Source organism: Gymnoscopelus braueri, assembly GCF_963280865.1.
Source record: "Gymnoscopelus braueri genome assembly, chromosome: 2".
NCBI lineage: Eukaryota > Metazoa > Chordata > Actinopteri > Myctophiformes > Myctophidae > Gymnoscopelus > Gymnoscopelus braueri.
Window position 1 is genome coordinate 1,843,507 of NC_137604.1, and position 21,839 is coordinate 1,865,345.

The 21,839-nt window shown below is 44.3% G+C and overlaps 1 protein-coding gene across 2 annotated transcripts in view; it reads right to left on the reverse strand.

Annotated features, from left to right (window-relative positions):
• ndufaf5 (NADH:ubiquinone oxidoreductase complex assembly factor 5) overlaps positions 1-21,839 on the reverse strand; it is a 31,215-nt gene that overhangs the window by 6,023 nt on the left and 3,353 nt on the right. For both annotated transcript variants that reach the window (XM_080455382.1, XM_080455383.1), the window contains exons 3-9: positions 20,124-20,164; positions 16,969-17,032; positions 16,807-16,854; positions 5,489-5,592; positions 4,947-4,986; positions 3,425-3,622; positions 705-765 (exon numbers count right to left, since the gene is read on the reverse strand). In XM_080455382.1, coding sequence (XP_080311508.1) covers positions 705-765; positions 3,425-3,622; positions 4,947-4,986; positions 5,489-5,592; positions 16,807-16,854; positions 16,969-17,032; positions 20,124-20,164 — 556 coding nt within the window. The remainder of the gene's footprint in view (positions 1-704; positions 766-3,424; positions 3,623-4,946; positions 4,987-5,488; positions 5,593-16,806; positions 16,855-16,968; positions 17,033-20,123; positions 20,165-21,839) is intronic.

Here is a 21,839-nt window from a genome sequence, read left to right on the forward strand (position 1 = left end):
CCAACCATCACTAAGACACAGTTACTCTCTCCCATGCCTGGAAATATGCTTTTTATTTCAGTTCATGAACCAACCATCACTAAAAGACATACGTTTATGTCAGTACGTTAGCTCATTGACTGCCAATCATGTTGTTTTGACGTGTGTCGATCCAAAGCCTGACTTTATATCGTTGTGAAGAATAATATTCCGTGATTCTTTCAAAGGTTAATGAAAACACAAAATGTTTTGTTCCAGGGACCCCCCAGAAGCAAAGATTTCAGTTACGTGACAAGAAGGTCAGTTGGCTCTCATGCATTGAAGGAGGCATGAGCTCGGCCCTGGCCTCCCTAGGCTGGTGGGGGGAGTGTAGTGCCCAGGATCACTTAGCAAATTGGCACCGGGTGAAACAAAGGGTTACAAAAATCGAGGGATAAAAATTATAAAGCCAAGATTTCAGTTACAAATGTTTGCTTTAAAAATATATATATTCAAAAGGTGTGCACAAATTTTCACGATAAAAAAAAAAGCAAATCTACAAGCTCATAGCGCGGCACACGTGAGCTTGTAGATCTGCTATTTTTGAATAGCCAAAGTGTAAAAGGTTAAAATTATTGTGATGCTATATTAACATTTAGCTGGGATCCCCCCCATGGACCCCTGGGGGTCCCCGGACCCCACTTTGAGAACCAATGCTCTATTTGGTCAATTAAAAATAAACTTGCCTTGCAGGTCCGTCATGACCTCTATGATTCCAGGATAGTGGACCTGGATGTCATCAACGTCCTATACACACACACACACACACACACACACACACACACACACACACACACACACACACACACACACACACACACACACACACACACACACACACACACACACACACACACACACACACACACACACACACACACACACACACACACACACACACACACACACACACACACACACACACACACACAGACAGACACACATTATTTTATATTAGTAATGATGAAACAGAACAATAGCAGACAGAAGTGGAACTGGTCAGATATTCAATATCAAAATTGCATAAGAGTGGATTAAAGAGGACTCATAATCTGACATTGAGGGTTTCTTTGAAATATTCACATGTTTTTATTTAAACTTTTGGACATTCTGATCTTTGCAGGCTGCTGTTTTATAAATCACTTCGTCTTTTACCATTTTAATTTGAGATTGTGTATAATTGTGCCGTCTATAAATACCTTTGTGACTTTTAGAAGGCGCTGTACAAATAAAGTTCATTATGACAAAGAAATGGACACTTCAGTAACTCTTGGACAGTATACATACATCACTGTATCTCTGTTTGCTCCCATGTATTTCATTGGTCACATTGAATGTATATTTCCTCAGATGTGTTCTGATGGCTATGAAACACACTGTCAGCAAGGTGACTGTCAGTTTCTTATTGGGACTATCCTGGTCTTCTAAATCCTAACAGTTTTTGGGGAAAAACTTAGTGTTGCTATATCAGTGGTGCTTTGGGTGACCAGATCCAAACTGTTCAATTGAGGGACAGAAGTACCGCATGTGTGGGACAATGTGGGACAATGTGGGACGGGCGGTGGGGGGGGATTAATAGCAACGTATTACTTAAGTTGCTATTAAATGCCTTGATGTCATATTCGTCCATAGGCCTAATACTGCCATCATTTTGTTATGAACCTGCTGTAGGCTAGGGGACATTTCTCATGTTATTTTAACAGGCTTAAAAACACATCTTGCTGGAAAAGGAACAATGAGAGAGATTTAGAAGCGGAAAGCCAACTATTAGGAGGATAGGTTCAAAATGCAACACTTACATAGTTTCATTTTGAACCGTTGCTTTTAAAACAAGCTTGCAAATAACTGTGTGTTCTAACTTGATTCTGTAGTAGACGGGGGTCATCAACATGTCCGTACACGGACAAACATGTCCGTGTAAGACATGTCCATGTCTTTGGCACATTTTGTATTTTGGTTATAATGTGTACATATCTATCCTAAATATTCAAAATCAAAATCATTTTTTTAAAGAATTTGTTTGAATGATTTTGGTGACTCGTAAAGTGTCCGGATGAAGTCATGCTCATTAATATGTTGCAGGAGATTTGTCGTATTGGTACCCGTACATGATTGCATTAGGTGAGGATGCAAGACAAGACAGACAGCTAGAAGTAATGTTAATAGCTGCCTTATTCTTTTCATTGTTCCACTGGCATACATTACATTACACCAGCTATGCATGGTCTAAGACTTTCTCATCAACATCGAATACTTGTTCACCTTAACGGAAACCACAACTCTTGAAACTGTACAGTACCTTGACAAACAAACAGAAAACGAGTTAGCTTGTCCATTGTGGAGCAGTTTGAAACCCCTGACAAAAACATGCATTCATATCGTCCTCCGTCCTACCATGTTCAGGTGTGCTGGTTTGAATGTGATCCCCAACAAATGAGTGGGGCGGTGTGAATTAACACAGGATTGACCCGGGCAGCATATCAATGGTACAGGTGTGTTAACTGTTCATTAAGCTACTACTATTTTTCAACCACATCTAATGAGACAAGACATCAGTGCGAGTTTGGGAACAGATGTGATGAGTCAAAAGACATGAATTGCAACAACTATGCGGAACTTGGAAAGATACTTTCTGACAAACCACAAATCATTTGACTAGACCTTTCCAGCAGACAAAGAACTGAGATAGATTCATAAGGAAGTGAAATCTCAGCCATATGTATTAGTGTACCATACATGGAACTGCGATGTCATCAGAATTCTAAGTATTTGTCTCATCAACGAGAACTGCACAGTGATGGTGATAGTCAGGGGATATTAGCAGAAAGATTTCCAATCTTGGAATAAATTCCTTACCAAAAAAAATCTTCACCAATGTGTTTGTAAAGGTGTCTAGTAACACATCTCACAAAGACTGAAATTCAGTTTCCCTAGGAGAATTTTTGACAGCTGCTGAAAGTTGGGGTACCCACCATTTCCCTGCATTTCCATGCAGGAAAAAAAAATCTAATTTTAATTCTGTTTTAAGTAGCATGTGAGGGGTCAAACTAGGGTGTTTTTATGATTCTGAATCCATTGCAAGCATTTGTTTTGCACCAAAACCACTCCTTGGGCTAAAAACAGCCCAATCTCAATGGGCTTTTTACACAAAAAGTATACCTGGAAAAGGATGGCTATGGCCGTTTTTAGCCCAAGGAGTGGTTTTGGTGCAAAACAAATGCTTGCAATGGATTCAGAATCATAAAAACACCCTAGTTTCCTAGGTCCCTAGCATGCTGAAGCCAGCCTGTCCCAGCAGGTTGTATTAACATTATAATAACATAAATAAACATTATAATAACATAAATAAACATTATAATAACAGTATAATAACATAAATAAACATTGTAGTAACATAGTAACGTACCACAGTGAGCATGCTGAAGCCGGCCTGTCCCAGCAGGTTGCCCAGGTCGGTGACAGCGGTGTAGGGGGAGACGTGGGGGGAGAAGCCCCCCTCCCGCTCCGTCTCAGCCAGCTGTAAGGAGCAACGTAGCTCATACAGCGTGTCTCCTCCTACCATGGCCCCAATGAACACCCCGTCTGGCTTCAGCACCTGGTGGATCTGATGGGGAGACCGTTTACAGCATCTATCTACTATGGGGAGACCGTTTACACCATTTATCTACTATGGGGAGACCGTTTACACCATTTATCTACTATGGGGAGACCGTTTACACCATTTATCTACTATGGGGAGACCGTTTACACCATTTATCTACTATGGGGAGACCGTTTACAGCATCTATCTACTATGGGGAGACCGTTTACAGCATTTATCTACTATGGGGAGACCGTTTACAGCATCTATCTACTATGGGGAGACCGTTTACACCATTTATCTACTATGGGGAGACCATTTACACCATTTATCTACTATGGGGAGACCGTTTACACCATTTATCTACTATGGGGAGACCGTTTACAGCATTTATCTACTATGGGGAGACCGTTTACAGCATTTATCTACTATGGGGAGACCGTTTACAGCATTTATCTACTATGGGGAGACCATTTACACCATCTATCTACTATGGGGAGACCGTTTACAGCATTTATCTACTATGGGGAGACCGTTTACAGCATTTATCTACTATGGGGAGACCGTTTACAGCATTTATCTACTATGGGGAGACCGTTTACAGCATTTATCTACTATGGGGACACCGTTTACAGCATTTATCTACTATGGGGAGACCGTTTACAGCATTTATCTACTATGGGGAGACCGTTTACAGCATTTATCTACTATGGGGAGACCGTTTACAGCATTTATCTACTATGGGGAGACCGTTTACAGCATTTATCTACTATGGGGAGACCGTTTACACCATCTATCTACTATGGGGAGACCGTTTACACCATCTATCTACTATGGGGAGACCGTTTACAGCATTTATCTACTATGGGGAGACCGTTTACAGCATTTATCTACTATGGGGAGACCGTTTACAGCATTTATCTACTATGGGGAGACCGTTTACACCATCTATCTACTATGGGGAGACCGTTTACACCATTTATCTACTATGGGGAGACCGTTTACAGCATTTATCTACTATGGGGAGACCGTTTACAGCATTTATCTACTATGGGGAGACCGTTTACACCATCTATCTACTATGGGGAGACCGTTTACAGCATTTATCTACTATGGGGAGACCGTTTACACCATTTATCTACTATGGGGAGACCGTTTACAGCATTTATCTACTATGGGGAGACCGTTTACACCATCTATCTACTATGGGGAGACCGTTTACACCATTTATCTACTATGGGGAGACCGTTTACACAGCATTTATCTACTATGGGGAGACCGTTTACACAGCATGTATCTACGGGGAGACCATTGAGTGTAAAGGTGTAAAGTGAAGGTGTAAAGTTACCTGTCTCAGAGCTCCTGGCAGGTCATTGATCCAGTGCAGACTATAGCAGAGAAACACAGACAATACAACATCTTAGTAAATAAACGATATTTCATTTTAAGATTTATTTGGCTATTAAAAAAATAGCAGATCTTGTAGATCTATTTCTATCTATTTCTTTTTTTAAATCGTTAAAATTTCTGCAAATCTTTGAATATATGTATTTTTAAAGCGAATATTTGTAACTCAAATATTTTTTTTAAACCTGTGTTGCTATAATATCAGTGGTTCTCAAAACATTTTCATGTCAAGGACCCCCAAAATGATGTGTATTCGCAAAATACAAATGTCTTGTTCCAGGGACCCCCCAGATGTTATAGTAGTGTTACCTCAGGCTGTTCCAGGGACCCCCCAGATGTTATAGTAGTGTTACCTCAGGCTGTTCCAGGGACCCCCCAGATGTTATAGTAGTGTTACCTCAGGCTGCTCACCACCAGGTCAAAGGTTATAGTAGTGTTACCTCAGGCTGCTCACCACCAGGTCAAAGGTTATAGTAGTGTTACCTCAGGCTGCTCACCACCAGGTCAAAGGTGTTTTCTCTGAACGGCAGGAACTCCTCGTCAGCCACAACACACTGAGCAGGAACCTCACTCTGTCTGCTCTGGTTCTATAGAGAGAGAGAGAGAGAACACACTGAACCTCACTCTGTCTGCTCTGGTTCTATAGAGAGAGAGAGAACACACTGAACCTCACTCTGTCTGCTCTGGTTCTATAGAGAGAGAGAGAGAGAGAGAGAGAACACACTGAACCTCACTCTGTCTGCTCTGGTTCTATAGAGAGAGAGAGAGAACACACTGAACCTCACTCTGTCTGCTCTGGTTCTATAGAGAGAGAGAGAGAGAGAGAACACACTGAACCTCACTCTGTCTGCTCTGGTTCTATAGAGAGAGAGAGAGAGAGAGAGAGAACACACTGAACCTCACTCTGTCTGCTCTGGTTCTATAGAGAGAGAGAGAGAGAGAGAGAGAGAGAGAACACACTGAACCTCACTCTGTCTGCTCTGGTTCTATAGAGAGAGAGAGAGAGAGAACACACTGAACCTCACTCTGTCTGCTCTGGTTCTATAGAGAGAGAGAGAGAGAGAGAGAGAGAGAGAGAACACACTGAACCTCACTCTGTCTGCTCTGGTTCTATAGAGAGAGAGAGAGAGAGAGAGAGAGAGAACACACTGAACCTCACTCTGTCTGCTCTGGTTCTATAGAGAGAGAGAGAGAGAGAGAGAACACACTGAACCTCACTCTGTCTGCTCTGGTTCTATAGAGAGAGAGAGAACACACTGAACCTCACTCTGTCTGCTCTGGTTCTATAGAGAGAGAGAGAGAACACACTGAACCTCACTCTGTCTGCTCTGGTTCTATAGAGAGAGAGAGAGAACACACTGAACCTCACTCTGTCTGCTCTGGTTCTATAGAGAGAGAGAGAGAGAACACACTGAACCTCACTCTGTCTGCTCTGGTTCTATAAAGAGAGAGAGAGAACACACTGAACCTCACTCTGTCTGCTCTGGTTCTATAAAGAGAGAGAGAACACACTGAACCTCACTCTGTCTGCTCTGGTTCTATATAGAGAGAGAGAACACACTGAACCTCACTCTGTCTGCTCTGGTTCTATAGAGAGAGAGAGAGAGAACACACTGAACCTCACTCTGTCTGCTCTGGTTCTATAGAGAGAGAGAGAGAACACACTGAACCTCACTCTGTCTGCTCTGGTTCTATAGAGAGAGAGAGAGAGAGAACACACTGAACCTCACTCTGTCTGCTCTGGTTCTATAGAGAGAGAGAACACACTGAACCTCACTCTGTCTGCTCTGGTTCTATAGAGAGAGAGAGAGAGAGAGAACACACTGAACCTCACTCTGTCTGCTCTGGTTCTATAAAGAGAGAGAGAACACACTGAACCTCACTCTGTCTGCTCTGGTTCTATAGAGAGAGAGAGAGAGAGAGAACACACTGAACCTCACTCTGTCTGCTCTGGTTCTATAAAGAGAGAGAGAACACACTGAACCTCACTCTGTCTGCTCTGTTCAAAATGCGGCAGCCAGAATTTTAACTAAAACCAGGATGAGAGAACATATCACTCCAGTTCTAGCTTCACTACACTGGCTCCCGGTTGTTTTTAGGATTGATTTTAAAATTCTTTTAATAGTTTATAAAGCTCTAAATGGTCTGGCACCTTCCTACCTCTCCGACTGCCTAGAGAGATATGTTCCAAACCGGGCCCTCAGGTCTTCAAGTGCTGACCTGCTCGAGGTGCCTACAATGACATATAAAAAATACGGTGAAGCAGCATTCTGCTTTTACGGACCGACAGTGTGGAATAAACTCCCACTACACTTAAGACAGGCAGCCTCTGTCGATAGCTTTAAAGCACAGCTCAAGACCTATTACTTCACTCTTGCTTTTAGCTGATTCTTTGGTTGATTTTTAATTCCTCACTGTATTCCCTATTTTAATGTTGTTTTATGCCTTTGCTTTTGTTTTGTGTGAGTGGAAGAGAAAGTCACGGTAGTTAAAAGACAAGAGTCTGATAACTCCATCCGGAGGATTTAGTGAATTATCCTCTGGGGCATGTCGACACGTGGTGGACCCTCCAGGGCAGATCCTTTTGTCTATGTTTATTCTATATATCTTGTATAACCCCGATATCATTCTCAGGGGTGTACGGTGTATGGTTTGGATGTGATAAGTTAGCAGATCCCCTGGGCTAGTCCACACGTGGTAAACATGGTGAAAATATATTACTAAGGTGTAATATTACTAAGTGAAAATATATTACTAAGGTGTAATATTGACAATTGTGTGAAGATATATTACTAAGGTACACAAGGTACACATGTAATATTGGCAATTGTGTGTGTTGTAGTTGTGTTGTGGCGAGGGCCACTGCATTTTACTGCATTTTACTGCTTTTATTTTATTTTATTTTATTTTTAGTCTGATAACTCCATCCGGAGGATTTAGTGAATTATCCTCTGGGGCACGTTGACACGTTGTGGACCCTCCAGGGCAGATCCTTTTGTCTATGTTTATTCTATATATCTTGTATAACCCCGATATCATTCTCAGGGGTGTACGGTGTGTGGTTTGGATGTGATAAGTTAGCAGATCCCCTGGGCTAGTCCACACGTGGTAAACATGGTGAAAATATATTACTAAGGTGTAATATTACTAAGTGAAAATATATTACTAAGGTGTAATATTGACAATTGTGTGAAGATATATTACTAAGGTACACAAGGTACACATGTAATATTGGCAATTGTGTGAAGTGTGGATATTTCTTTAGCTGTGTTGTAGAGGACAGTGGTCACTACATTTAAGTTATATCCATTTGTGTTGTAGTTGTGTAGTGGCGAGGGCCACTGCATTTTACTGCATTTTACTGCTTTTATTTTATTTTATTTTATTTTTGTTTGCTTTATTGTTAAATTGGTTCTAACTGTAATTGTATCCTTGCTCTGTAAAGCACTTTGAGCTGCATTTCATGTCATGAAAGGTGCTATACAAATAAAGTTTATTATTATTATTATTATTATAGAGAGAGAGAGAGAGAGAACACACTGAACCTCACTCTGTCTGCTCTGGTTCTATAGAGAGAGAGAGAGAGAACACACTGAACCTCACTCTGTCTGCTCTGGTTCTATAAAGAGAGAGAGAACACACTGAACCTCACTCTGTCTGCTCTGGTTCTATAGAGAGAGAGAGAAAGAACACACTGAACCTCACTCTGTCTGCTCTGGTTCTATAAAGAGAGAGAGAACACACTGAACCTCACTCTGTCTGCTCTGGTTCTATAGAGAGAGAGAGAGAGAGAACACACTGAACCTCACTCTGTCTGCTCTGGTTCTATAAAGAGAGAGAGAACACACTGAACCTCACTCTGTCTGCTCTGGTTCTATAGAGAGAGAGAGAGAGAACACACTGAACCTCACTCTGTCTGCTCTTGTTCTATAAAGAGAGAGAGAACACACTGAACCTCACTCTGTCTGCTCTGGTTCTATAGAGAGAGAGAGAGAGAGAACACACTGAACCTCACTCTGTCTGCTCTGGTTCTATAAAGAGAGAGAGAACACACTGAACCTCACTCTGTCTGCTCTGGTTCTATAGAGAGAGAGAGAGAGAGAGAGAGAGAGAACACACTGAACCTCACTCTGTCTGCTCTGGTTCTATAGAGAGAGAGAGAGAGAGAGAGAGAACACACTGAACCTCACTCTGTCTGCTCTGGTTCTATAGAGAGAGAGAGAGAGAGAGAGAGAGAGAGAGAGAACACACTGAACCTCACTCTGTCTGCTCTGGTTCTATAGAGAGAGAGAGAGAGAGAGAGAGAGAACACACTGAACCTCACTCTGTCTGCTCTGGTTCTATAGAGAGAGAGAGAGAGAGAGAGAGAACACACTGAACCTCACTCTGTCTGCTCTGGTTCTATAGAGAGAGAGAGAGAGAGAGAGAGAGAACACACTGAACCTCACTCTGTCTGCTCTGGTTCTATAGAGAGAGAGAGAGAGAACACACTGAACCTCACTCTGTCTGCTCTGGTTCTATAGAGAGAGAGAGAGAGAGAGAGAGAGAGAACACACTGAACCTCACTCTGTCTGCTCTGGTTCTATAGAGAGAGAGAGAGAGAGAGAGAGAGAGAGAGAACACACTGAACCTCACTCTGTCTGCTCTGGTTCTATAGAGAGAGAGAGAGAGAGAGAGAGAACACACTGAACCTCACTCTGTCTGCTCTGGTTCTATAGAGAGAGAGAGAACACACTGAACCTCACTCTGTCTGCTCTGGTTCTATAGAGAGAGAGAGAGAACACACTGAACCTCACTCTGTCTGCTCTGGTTCTATAGAGAGAGAGAGAGAGAGAGAGAGAGAGAGAGAGAGAACACACTGAACCTCACTCTGTCTGCTCTGGTTCTATAGAGAGAGAGAGAGAGAACACACTGAACCTCACTCTGTCTGCTCTGGTTCTATAGAGAGAGAGAGAACACACTGAACCTCACTCTGTCTGCTCTGGTTCTATAGAGAGAGAGAGAGAACACACTGAACCTCACTCTGTCTGCTCTGGTTCTATAGAGAGAGAGAGAGAGAACACACTGAACCTCACTCTGTCTGCTCTGGTTCTATAGAGAGAGAGAGAGAGAACACACTGAACCTCACTCTGTCTGCTCTGGTTCTATAAAGAGAGAGAGAGAACACACTGAACCTCACTCTGTCTGCTCTGGTTCTATAAAGAGAGAGAGAACACACTGAACCTCACTCTGTCTGCTCTGGTTCTATATAGAGAGAGAGAACACACTGAACCTCACTCTGTCTGCTCTGGTTCTATAGAGAGAGAGAGAGAGAACACACTGAACCTCACTCTGTCTGCTCTGGTTCTATAGAGAGAGAGAGAGAACACACTGAACCTCACTCTGTCTGCTCTGGTTCTATAGAGAGAGAGAGAGAGAACACACTGAACCTCACTCTGTCTGCTCTGGTTCTATAGAGAGAGAGAACACACTGAACCTCACTCTGTCTGCTCTGGTTCTATAGAGAGAGAGAGAGAGAACACACTGAACCTCACTCTGTCTGCTCTGGTTCTATAAAGAGAGAGAGAACACACTGAACCTCACTCTGTCTGCTCTGGTTCTATAGAGAGAGAGAGAGAGAGAACACACTGAACCTCACTCTGTCTGCTCTGGTTCTATAAAGAGAGAGAGAACACACTGAACCTCACTCTGTCTGCTCTGGTTCTATAAAGAGAGAGAGAACACACTGAACCTCACTCTGTCTGCTCTGGTTCTATAGAGAGAGAGAGAGAGAACACACTGAACCTCACTCTGTCTGCTCTGGTTCTATAGAGAGAGAGAGAGAGAACACACTGAACCTCACTCTGTCTGCTCTGGTTCTATAAAGAGAGAGAGAACACACTGAACCTCACTCTGTCTGCTCTGGTTCTATAGAGAGAGAGAGAGAGAGAACACACTGAACCTCACTCTGTCTGCTCTGGTTCTATAAAGAGAGAGAGAGAGAACACACTGAACCTCACTCTGTCTGCTCTGGTTCTATAGAGAGAGAGAGAGAGAGAACACACTGAACCTCACTCTGTCTGCTCTGGTTCTATAGAGAGAGAGAGAGAGAACACACTGAACCTCACTCTGTCTGCTCTGGTTCTATAAAGAGAGAGAGAACACACTGAACCTCACTCTGTCTGCTCTGGTTCTATAGAGAGAGAGAGAACACACTGAACCTCACTCTGTCTGCTCTGGTTCTATAGAGAGAGAGAGAACACACTGAACCTCACTCTGTCTGCTCTGGTTCTATAGAGAGAGAGAGAACACACTGAACCTCACTCTGTCTGCTCTGGTTCTATAGAGAGAGAGAGAGAACACACTGAACCTCACTCTGTCTGCTCTGGTTCTATAGAGAGAGAGAGAGAACACACTGAACCTCACTCTGTCTGCTCTGGTTCTATAGAGAGAGAGAGAGAGAACACACTGAACCTCACTCTGTCTGCTCTGGTTCTATAAAGAGAGAGAGAGAACACACTGAACCTCACTCTGTCTGCTCTGGTTCTATAAAGAGAGAGAGAACACACTGAACCTCACTCTGTCTGCTCTGGTTCTATATAGAGAGAGAGAACACACTGAACCTCACTCTGTCTGCTCTGGTTCTATAGAGAGAGAGAGAGAGAGAACACACTGAACCTCACTCTGTCTGCTCTGGTTCTATAGAGAGAGAGAGAGAACACACTGAACCTCACTCTGTCTGCTCTGGTTCTATAGAGAGAGAGAGAGAGAACACACTGAACCTCACTCTGTCTGCTCTGGTTCTATAGAGAGAGAGAGAACACACTGAACCTCACTCTGTCTGCTCTGGTTCTATAGAGAGAGAGAGAGAGAACACACTGAACCTCACTCTGTCTGCTCTGGTTCTATAAAGAGAGAGAGAACACACTGAACCTCACTCTGTCTGCTCTGGTTCTATAGAGAGAGAGAGAGAGAGAACACACTGAACCTCACTCTGTCTGCTCTGGTTCTATAAAGAGAGAGAGAACACACTGAACCTCACTCTGTCTGCTCTGGTTCTATAAAGAGAGAGAGAACACACTGAACCTCACTCTGTCTGCTCTGGTTCTATAGAGAGAGAGAGAGAGAACACACTGAACCTCACTCTGTCTGCTCTGGTTCTATAGAGAGAGAGAGAGAGAACACACTGAACCTCACTCTGTCTGCTCTGGTTCTATAAAGAGAGAGAGAACACACTGAACCTCACTCTGTCTGCTCTGGTTCTATAGAGAGAGAGAGAGAGAGAACACACTGAACCTCACTCTGTCTGCTCTGGTTCTATAAAGAGAGAGAGAGAGAACACACTGAACCTCACTCTGTCTGCTCTGGTTCTATAGAGAGAGAGAGAGAGAGAACACACTGAACCTCACTCTGTCTGCTCTGGTTCTATAGAGAGAGAGAGAGAGAACACACTGAACCTCACTCTGTCTGCTCTGGTTCTATAAAGAGAGAGAGAACACACTGAACCTCACTCTGTCTGCTCTGGTTCTATAGAGAGAGAGAGAACACACTGAACCTCACTCTGTCTGCTCTGGTTCTATAGAGAGAGAGAGAACACACTGAACCTCACTCTGTCTGCTCTGGTTCTATAGAGAGAGAGAGAACACACTGAACCTCACTCTGTCTGCTCTGGTTCTATAGAGAGAGAGAGAGAACACACTGAACCTCACTCTGTCTGCTCTGGTTCTATAGAGAGAGAGAGAGAACACACTGAACCTCACTCTGTCTGCTCTGGTTCTATAGAGAGAGAGAGAGAGAACACACTGAACCTCACTCTGTCTGCTCTGGTTCTATAAAGAGAGAGAGAGAACACACTGAACCTCACTCTGTCTGCTCTGGTTCTATAAAGAGAGAGAGAACACACTGAACCTCACTCTGTCTGCTCTGGTTCTATATAGAGAGAGAGAACACACTGAACCTCACTCTGTCTGCTCTGGTTCTATAGAGAGAGAGAGAGAGAGAACACACTGAACCTCACTCTGTCTGCTCTGGTTCTATAGAGAGAGAGAGAGAACACACTGAACCTCACTCTGTCTGCTCTGGTTCTATAGAGAGAGAGAGAGAGAACACACTGAACCTCACTCTGTCTGCTCTGGTTCTATAGAGAGAGAGAGAACACACTGAACCTCACTCTGTCTGCTCTGGTTCTATAGAGAGAGAGAGAGAGAACACACTGAACCTCACTCTGTCTGCTCTGGTTCTATAAAGAGAGAGAGAACACACTGAACCTCACTCTGTCTGCTCTGGTTCTATAGAGAGAGAGAGAGAGAGAACACACTGAACCTCACTCTGTCTGCTCTGGTTCTATAAAGAGAGAGAGAACACACTGAACCTCACTCTGTCTGCTCTGGTTCTATAAAGAGAGAGAGAACACACTGAACCTCACTCTGTCTGCTCTGGTTCTATAGAGAGAGAGAGAGAGAGAACACACTGAACCTCACTCTGTCTGCTCTGGTTCTATAGAGAGAGAGAGAGAGAACACACTGAACCTCACTCTGTCTGCTCTGGTTCTATAAAGAGAGAGAGAACACACTGAACCTCACTCTGTCTGCTCTGGTTCTATAGAGAGAGAGAGAGAGAGAGAGAGAGAGAACACACTGAACCTCACTCTGTCTGCTCTGGTTCTATAGAGAGAGAGAGAGAGAGAGAGAGAGAACACACTGAACCTCACTCTGTCTGCTCTGGTTCTATAGAGAGAGAGAGAGAGAGAGAGAGAGAGAACACACTGAATCTCACTCTGTCTGCTCTGGTTCTATAGAGAGAGAGAGAGAGAGAGAGAGAACACACTGAACCTCACTCTGTCTGCTCTGGTTCTATAGAGAGAGAGAGAGAGAGAGAGAGAGAGAACACACTGAACCTCACTCTGTCTGCTCTGGTTCTATAGAGAGAGAGAGAGAGAGAGAACACACTGAACAGGAACCTCACTCTGTCTGCTCTGGTTCTATAGAGAGAGAGAGAGAGAGAGAGAGAACACACTGAACAGGAACCTCACTCTGTCTGCTCTGGTTCTATAGAGAGAGAGAGAGAGAGAGAGAGAACACACTGAACAGGAACCTCACTCTGTCTGCTCTGGTTCTATAGAGAGAGAGAGAGAGAGAGAGAACACACTGAACAGGAACCTCACTCTGTCTGCTCTGGTTCTATAGAGAGAGAGAGAGAGAGAGAACACACTGAACAGGAACCTCACTCTGTCTGCTCTGGTTCTATAGAGAGAGAGAGAGAGAGAGAGAGAGAACACACTGAACAGGAACCTCACTCTGTCTGCTCTGGTTCTATAGAGAGAGAGAGAGAGAGAGAGAGAACACACTGAACAGGAACCTCACTCTGTCTGCTCTGGTTCTATAGAGAGAGAGAGAGAGAGAGAGAACACACTGAACAGGAACCTCACTCTGTCTGCTCTGGTTCTATAGAGAGAGAGAGAGAGAGAGAACACACTGAACAGGAACCTCACTCTGTCTGCTCTGGTTCTATAGAGAGAGAGAGAGAGAGAGAGAACACACTGAACAGGAACCTCACTCTGTCTGCTCTGGTTCTATAGAGAGAGAGAGAGAGAGAGAGAGAGAACACACTGAACAGGAACCTCACTCTGTCTGCTCTGGTTCTATAGAGAGAGAGAGAGAGAGAGAGAACACACTGAACAGGAACCTCACTCTGTCTGCTCTGGTTCTGAGGAGGTCAGATACATATAAAGGTCGACGCCTCATCTGTATGGCGGGCGCGCTTCCGCTTCCGGGGGGGAAGCAAGTGCGTCACAGAAGGGGGGCGTTCGGTAGGCCAATCAGAGGCAGGTGGGGGCGGGACAACTAGATTCTGACAAGCCCTGGAAAAGACGTGCAGTGATTGGCCAGTAGTCAACGCGCTGTGATTGGCCAGTGCCAGTGCCCCCCGGAAGTATGGCGGCCACCATACCAAACGGGTCGCTCCAACGAACTGCAGAGACCAATGAGGTATCTACACATGACATCACTGTGTGTGTGTGTGTGTGTGTGTGTGTGTGTGTGTGTGTGTGTGTGTGTGTGTGTGTGTGTGTGTGTGTGTGTGTGTGTGTGTGTGTGTGTGTGTGTGAGAGAGAATGAGTGGTGAGGAGTGAGTGATTTGAGTACCAGCTGGTGTGGATGGTGTGAGTGGCTGAGTGTGATTGGCTAACTACCAAGTGGAACTAGCTGGTGATTGGCTCTTGTGGATTATAAAGACTACACCTAGACATCGCAGTGATCCAACTGATATGACCATATATGGAGATCTCCATCTGTCAGTCCTTGTCCCGTTTATGGCCATATATGGCTGAGTGATTTGTTAGGGCCTGATGCCATGATGACACGTTGAGGTTAGACAACACAGTCCATATATGGCAGTGGTAGCTGCATTGGGAAGTCCTTATATGGTCATGGCTGATCATGGTGACATGAGCTTGACCATGTGGTTCGTCCGCCTGTCCATCCTCCTCTAAGGACATTTCACTCTGGCATGGTGCTCCACATGAGGTGGTTTACCACTAAGCATGGGTAACCTTGGTAACAGTGGAGTGGAGATGTCACGCCTATGTCACACATGCGCAGTAGGGTGTGGTCCTAGCGGCCAAACAAAAAGGTGGCTAAAATGTGCCTGAATAAAAATAATGTAGTTTTATATTTATATTAACTGTACAATATGTAAGTACAGTGAAGGTGGGGAAAGAAGCCTATAGGCACTATCCAGAGCACTGATCAATATTCTGTGGCAAGTTTGGAGGCGAGTGGAGTGATCTGTGCTGACCAACCCGGGACGTACACCACAGCGTGGGCATTTTAATTAAAGTAGTAAGATGGCTGTCTCCAGTTCCACAGATGTCTTCCTCCTGGCCAGCCTCCAAACAACTGCAGTCCTCTGTGTTTGCCAGTGGTTTTAGAGATGCTAGGTTTAACATGGGTACTCACATGGGTACGCCCATAGATATATATAAGAAAGGCTAGATGGCTCAAGGGGGGCGTCGCAAGCGTAGCTCAACCACGGCCAGTTTGTGACAGTCAGCTCGCTCATTCATAACATTATGTCTATGGTGCATGTTCTATTGAAATAACCATAGCGTGCTCAATGTTCATCCGATCCGAACAGTTTGGTTTGTTGTAAACACCAAAGATGTAGTTATGATACTGCATACTTATAATTATAATCATGGATTTTATATGAAAATAACATAAAGATAGAATAACAATATGCAGTATCATAACTTTGGTGTTTACAACACACCAAACCGTTTGAAATTGCGCACGCTATGGTTATTTCAATAGTACATGTACCATAGACATAATGTTATGAATGACTGTCGCAAGATGGCCGCCATGTGGCAACGTCGTACTCCATTGGCCAGCAGCGCGGGTGAGTCATCTAGTGTTTATATATATCTATGGGTACGCCTGCCTGACCACCCGCCCACCCACCTGACTGACCACCTGACCACCTGACTGACCACCTGACTGACCACCTGACTGACCACCTGACCACCTGACTGACAACCTGACAACCTGACCACCTGCCTGCCCGAAAAAGTAACACTTTTGGACTGACAGCAACAATATACTTTTATATGAATGGTGTCATTACATGGAATGTGTGTAGATGTTGTGACCTCTGTGTGTAGATGTTGTGACCTCTGTGTGTAGATGTTGTGTAGATGTGGTGACCTGTGTGTGTAGATGTTGTGACCTCTGTGTGTAGATGTTGTGTAGATGTGGTGACCTGTGTGTGTAGATGTTGTGACCTCTGTGTGTAGATGTTGTGTAGATGTGGTGACCTCTACTCACCAAGGTGTTTAGTGAAGTATCTGTGAGGACCAGACGCTCCACGATGTCCTGAAAAACAACCATCTCTCTGTTAGAGCCTCACCGTGTTGGAGCAAATGCAGACACTAAGGAATAAAGATTAATATATATATATATACAGTTTATACTGGACATATCAGGCACCTTGCTGAGATGTTCTGCTATGTGACTTTTCCCACAGCCCACGTCCAAAGCCAAAGGAAATGTCCTGTAGGAAGAGATTAGAACAACTAATGACATTTATACAGTTATAACACAACTAATGACATTTATACAGTTATAACACAACTAATGACATTTATACAGTTATAACACAACTAATGACATTTATACAGTTATAACACAACTAATGACATTTATACAGTTATAACACAACTAATGACATTTATACAGTTATAACACAACTAATGACATTTATACAGTTATAACACAACTAATGACATTTATACAGTTATAACACAACTAATGACATTTATACAGTTATAACACAACTAATGACATTTATACAGTTATAACTAACGCTTCATGTAGTATTAGTGTCATGTACTTGCTCATATACACTCACCTTTTTCTACAGTTATAACTAACACTTCATTTAGTATTAGTGTCATGTGCTCACCTCTTTCTACAGTACTACTATTATGTGTTCACTAAATGTTTATTTGTTTTCTGGTTTAGTGTCTACACCCGGGGTTTCCAAAGTTGGGGTCACACGACACTGACGGTGGGGTCGCGAAATTATTTTGGGTAAAACATTTTATTTTTTACAGAAAGTATTTCAATCTATCTTCGTCCTCTCCTTTCTCGTCCTCCCTTTGGTTGTGTGGGTTTGTCCCATTGGTACAATCGTAATTAACCCTGTACGGATTCACGCTCTAGTAAGGCCTGCCACTAATTCTACAACCGGGGACCCGCTCCCCGGAGTTTCTTTTATTTCCCACGTCGCAGGTCCATGGACCCCCAGCTGCGGCTCAATACTGTGACTGCGGACCGGGCCTCTCCATGGAGCACGACCGTGGATTTCTACTACATTACACTATACCACTACACTATACTGTATATTATCTTAACATTCTTTTATTATACCATTATATACTGCATACACACTATTGCTGTACTATATTATATTATCATATACTATCTTACACTATTATATTTGCTACTATTGTTATTGTTACTACTTGCACTGTATCTCTTTCTGTCTCTCCTTTGTCTCTCCCTCTCTCTCTCTTCTTTCCCCCGACACGGTCGAGGCAGAAGGCCGCCACCCTAGAGCCTAGGGTCTGCCTGACGTTTCTTCCAGTTAAGAGGGAGTTTTTCGTTGCCACTGTCGCAAAATTGGTTGCTCAGGGTGGGATGTCGGGTCTCTTCTCTACATGTAAAGTGTCTTGAGACAACTTGTTGTGATTTGACACTATAATAAAATTGAATTGAAAATTGAATTGAATCTAAAAATTACTATTACAAATAGTACATTTACCCATCTCATTAGGTACTGTAAATGTGATTGATTGAATTCTATATATTAACAAGATTATTAACAGTACAAGTATAGTAGTCCTACAGTCAAAAGTCATACTAAATACATTACAAATGCGCACCGAATGTGCAAGTTTATGTGCATAAATTACCTCCACGGTTAGGTGGGGTCGCGAGTCAATGGCCACATTATTTTGGGGTCGCGGGCTGAAAGGTTTGGGAACCCATGGTCTACACTGAACCCATGGTCTACACTGAACCCATGGTCTACACTGAACCCATGGTCTACACTGAACCCATGGTCTACACTGAACCCATGGTCTACACTGCCTGGTTGGCTCTGCTGCTCTGGTCCATCATGGACCTGTGCTTCACTGTGACTGAATGGCCCTGGTTGCTCCTCCCTGTATCAGCTGTCCCTCATGCAGTGATTATGGCCTTATGCTCCATAGAGCACCGAAGTCTGACGTCATTTACACATCCTACCTGGTTCGCAGTCCCCCCCCCCCGTTCTGAATCCCCATAGAGGTGTTTAATATCGCGTCAAATAAGAACTGTGTTCGCCAGAAACAGACTGTATCAAATATAAGTGACTGACTATCATAAACGATACAGAACCTCCTCCCTGACAATATCGCCAACACACGTTTATTTATTTTTGGACCACAATTCTTATATGAGACGATTCTATGATGACCCAATGTTATTCTCCATAGAGACATTACTTTATGAACCTGGGGATGGACCAGTGACGTCAGGACCTCTGTACTCTAGAGAGGAGCTGTCTCCAGTTCTCAGGATCTCTCTCCAACACCAGCCAACCAGGTAGTTTATGGGAGTCTGGTGGGACTGCAGCCTCACCAGACTCCCCACTGTCAGTTTGGCCAGCCCATCATTTTCTTCTGTTTGTTTAGGATTATAGTTAGGTCTCAGTTGTGTCTCTACTCCTTACCCTCCCAGGGCCGGACTGGGACCAAAATTCGGCCCTGGCATTTTGGCCCAGACCGGCCCACCACAACCGGCACGCAGATAGCAGACACTCTACCGCAATTTATTTTCTGCACACACGCCGGCGCCCGCGCGCTTTGCGCTAGGCCGACCCCCCCAGCCTCAAGCCAGATCTCCTAGCCTTCCCAATTGTCAGGCTCACCCGCCGGCTATGGGGCCAATCATGTGATGTCTCTCTCAGCTCTGTGAGCCGGTGCTACTGAAGGATTGGCCCTCTCCACTTAGAGGCCACCCAGCCCAAACATTACAGTAACTAATAATTGGGCCGCGCAACTCGGAAATGACCGTAATGATTTTTTTGTGGCCCACTTCCTGGTATGTTTGTTAGGATTATAGTTAGGTCTCAGTTGTGTCTCTACTCCTACCCTGCTGGTATGTTTAGTGCTCTTGTTGTGTGTAAGGATGAAAACCATGTAACCTGTTATTTGAATTTAAAATACAATTCAATGCACTTTAGACCTGACTCGGTCCTATTATTGTGTTTATTTATGCCATTGGTGTTCGATGCAGGTTTAATGGCCGTACAACAATTATGTACACTTAACACTGTACTAATTAGACCAGCATTAATGTATGCATATATGTTGAAATAAAATCAATAAATATGGAGATGTGTGGTTTCTGCTCAACAGCAACAGTGTGTGTGTGTGTGTGTGTGTGTGTGTGTGTGTGTGTGTGTGCGTGCGTGCGTGCGTGCGTGCGTGCGTGCGTGCGTGCGTGCGTGCGTGCGTGCGTGCGTGCGTGCGTGCGTGCGTGCGTGCGTGCGTGCGTGCGTGCGTGCGTGCGTGCGTGTGTGTCATCATTGTACACACCGTGCTATATCATACACTCTGTCTGCCACTCTCCTGCCAACCTGGAATCAAACAGGAGAAAAAGTCACGTTAGCAGAACATATACTGCAGGGGTCTTCAACAGGGGGTCCGGGACCCTAGGGGGTCCTCAGAGTTACTACAGGGGGTCCGCCAAATCTTTGTGTGATAGGATATTTTTTACATTAACCACTAGCATCCCATTTCTGAGGAGAACTTTAGCCAAAAATAGCAGATCTACAAGCTCACAACGCCTCGCGCTGCGAGGCGTTGTGAGCTTGTAGATCTACTTTTCTTGGTAAAGAGGTATAGGTGTAGAGGGAATAAAAAGAGCAGACCAAGTTAAAAAAAAATAGTTTAATCTGCAGCACAATTTCATACAATATCGAGGGGGTCCCTGCTTCATCTCTCTCTCAGTTAGGGGGTCCCTGCTTCATCTCTCTCTCAGTTAGGGGGTCCCTGCTTCATCTCTCTCTCAGTTAGGGGGTCCCTGCTTCATCTCTCTCTCAGCTAGGGGGTCCCTGCTTCATCTCTCTCTCAGTTAGGGGGTCCCTGCTTCATCTCTCTCTCAGCTAAGGGGTCCCTGCTTCATCTCTCTCTCAGTTAGGGGGTCCCTGCTTCATCTCTCTCTCAGTTAGGGGGTCCCTGCTTCATCTCTCTCTCAGTTAGGGGGTCCCTGCTTCATCTCTCTCTCAGTTAGGGGTCCTTTTGGCTGAAAACGTTGAAGACCCTCAGCATGCAGACCAGAGATGAGCAACATGTTTGACCCATTAGACCGGGGTTTAGAGAAAATGGCAGATCTACAAGCTCATAGCGTGGCACCCACCGAGTGCAGCGCTATGATCTTGTAGATCTGCTATTTTTGCATAGCCGACGGAATCTAAAAATGACACACAGATGCGTTCACGGTCTTAATGTGTTAATTTAAATCATGATTTAGTCCTTAATCCTTTGGGGTGTTTTACTGTCATCATCATTTATGTGTGAAATGTGTCTCTGTATGAACCCTCCTTATTATTAGGAGCAGAGTGGACACTATGAATTAAAGACCTGAGGTCCATTCTACTTCTGAATCAGATTTTCTGAAAACGGATAAAAAAACTAGAAAAAGTGCTCCTCGGAGCACAGGTCTCCGCCAGGTCAGGTAGGTTATTGTGGCCTCCTGGTGGCGCTATAACAGGCCAATGTTAAAAGGGTGGCATTTTTTCCTCGGCCTAGTAGGAATGTACGTGTGAAATTTGACGGAAATCGCAAGCTGCGTGCATAATTTGAGGCTTTTTGTTCAAAACGGACCAATCCTGCAAACTTTGGAAGCCAACCTTAGCCAATGAGGATGGAATATGGGAAATGGGACAGATCCGTGTTGATCACATGACTATAGAGATACTGTGTACCGATTTGCATGACGTTTGGATAAAATCTGTAGGAGTAATGTAAAAAAATCGGCCTCCTGGTGGCGCTATAACAGGCCCATGTGAAAAGGTTGGGGCAGAGGTTCTGAATTGGCATCCAGGGAGTGTGTTTGCACAGTTTCGGAGCGACCGGGCCAACGGTGCCGGAGATTAACTGGTAACACACAGACAGGACGGACACACACACACACACACACACACACACACACACGGACGGACGGACGGACGGACGGACGGACGGACGGACGGACGGACGGACGGACGGACGGACAGGGGGCAAAACATACTCTCTCGCCATGCCTTTCGG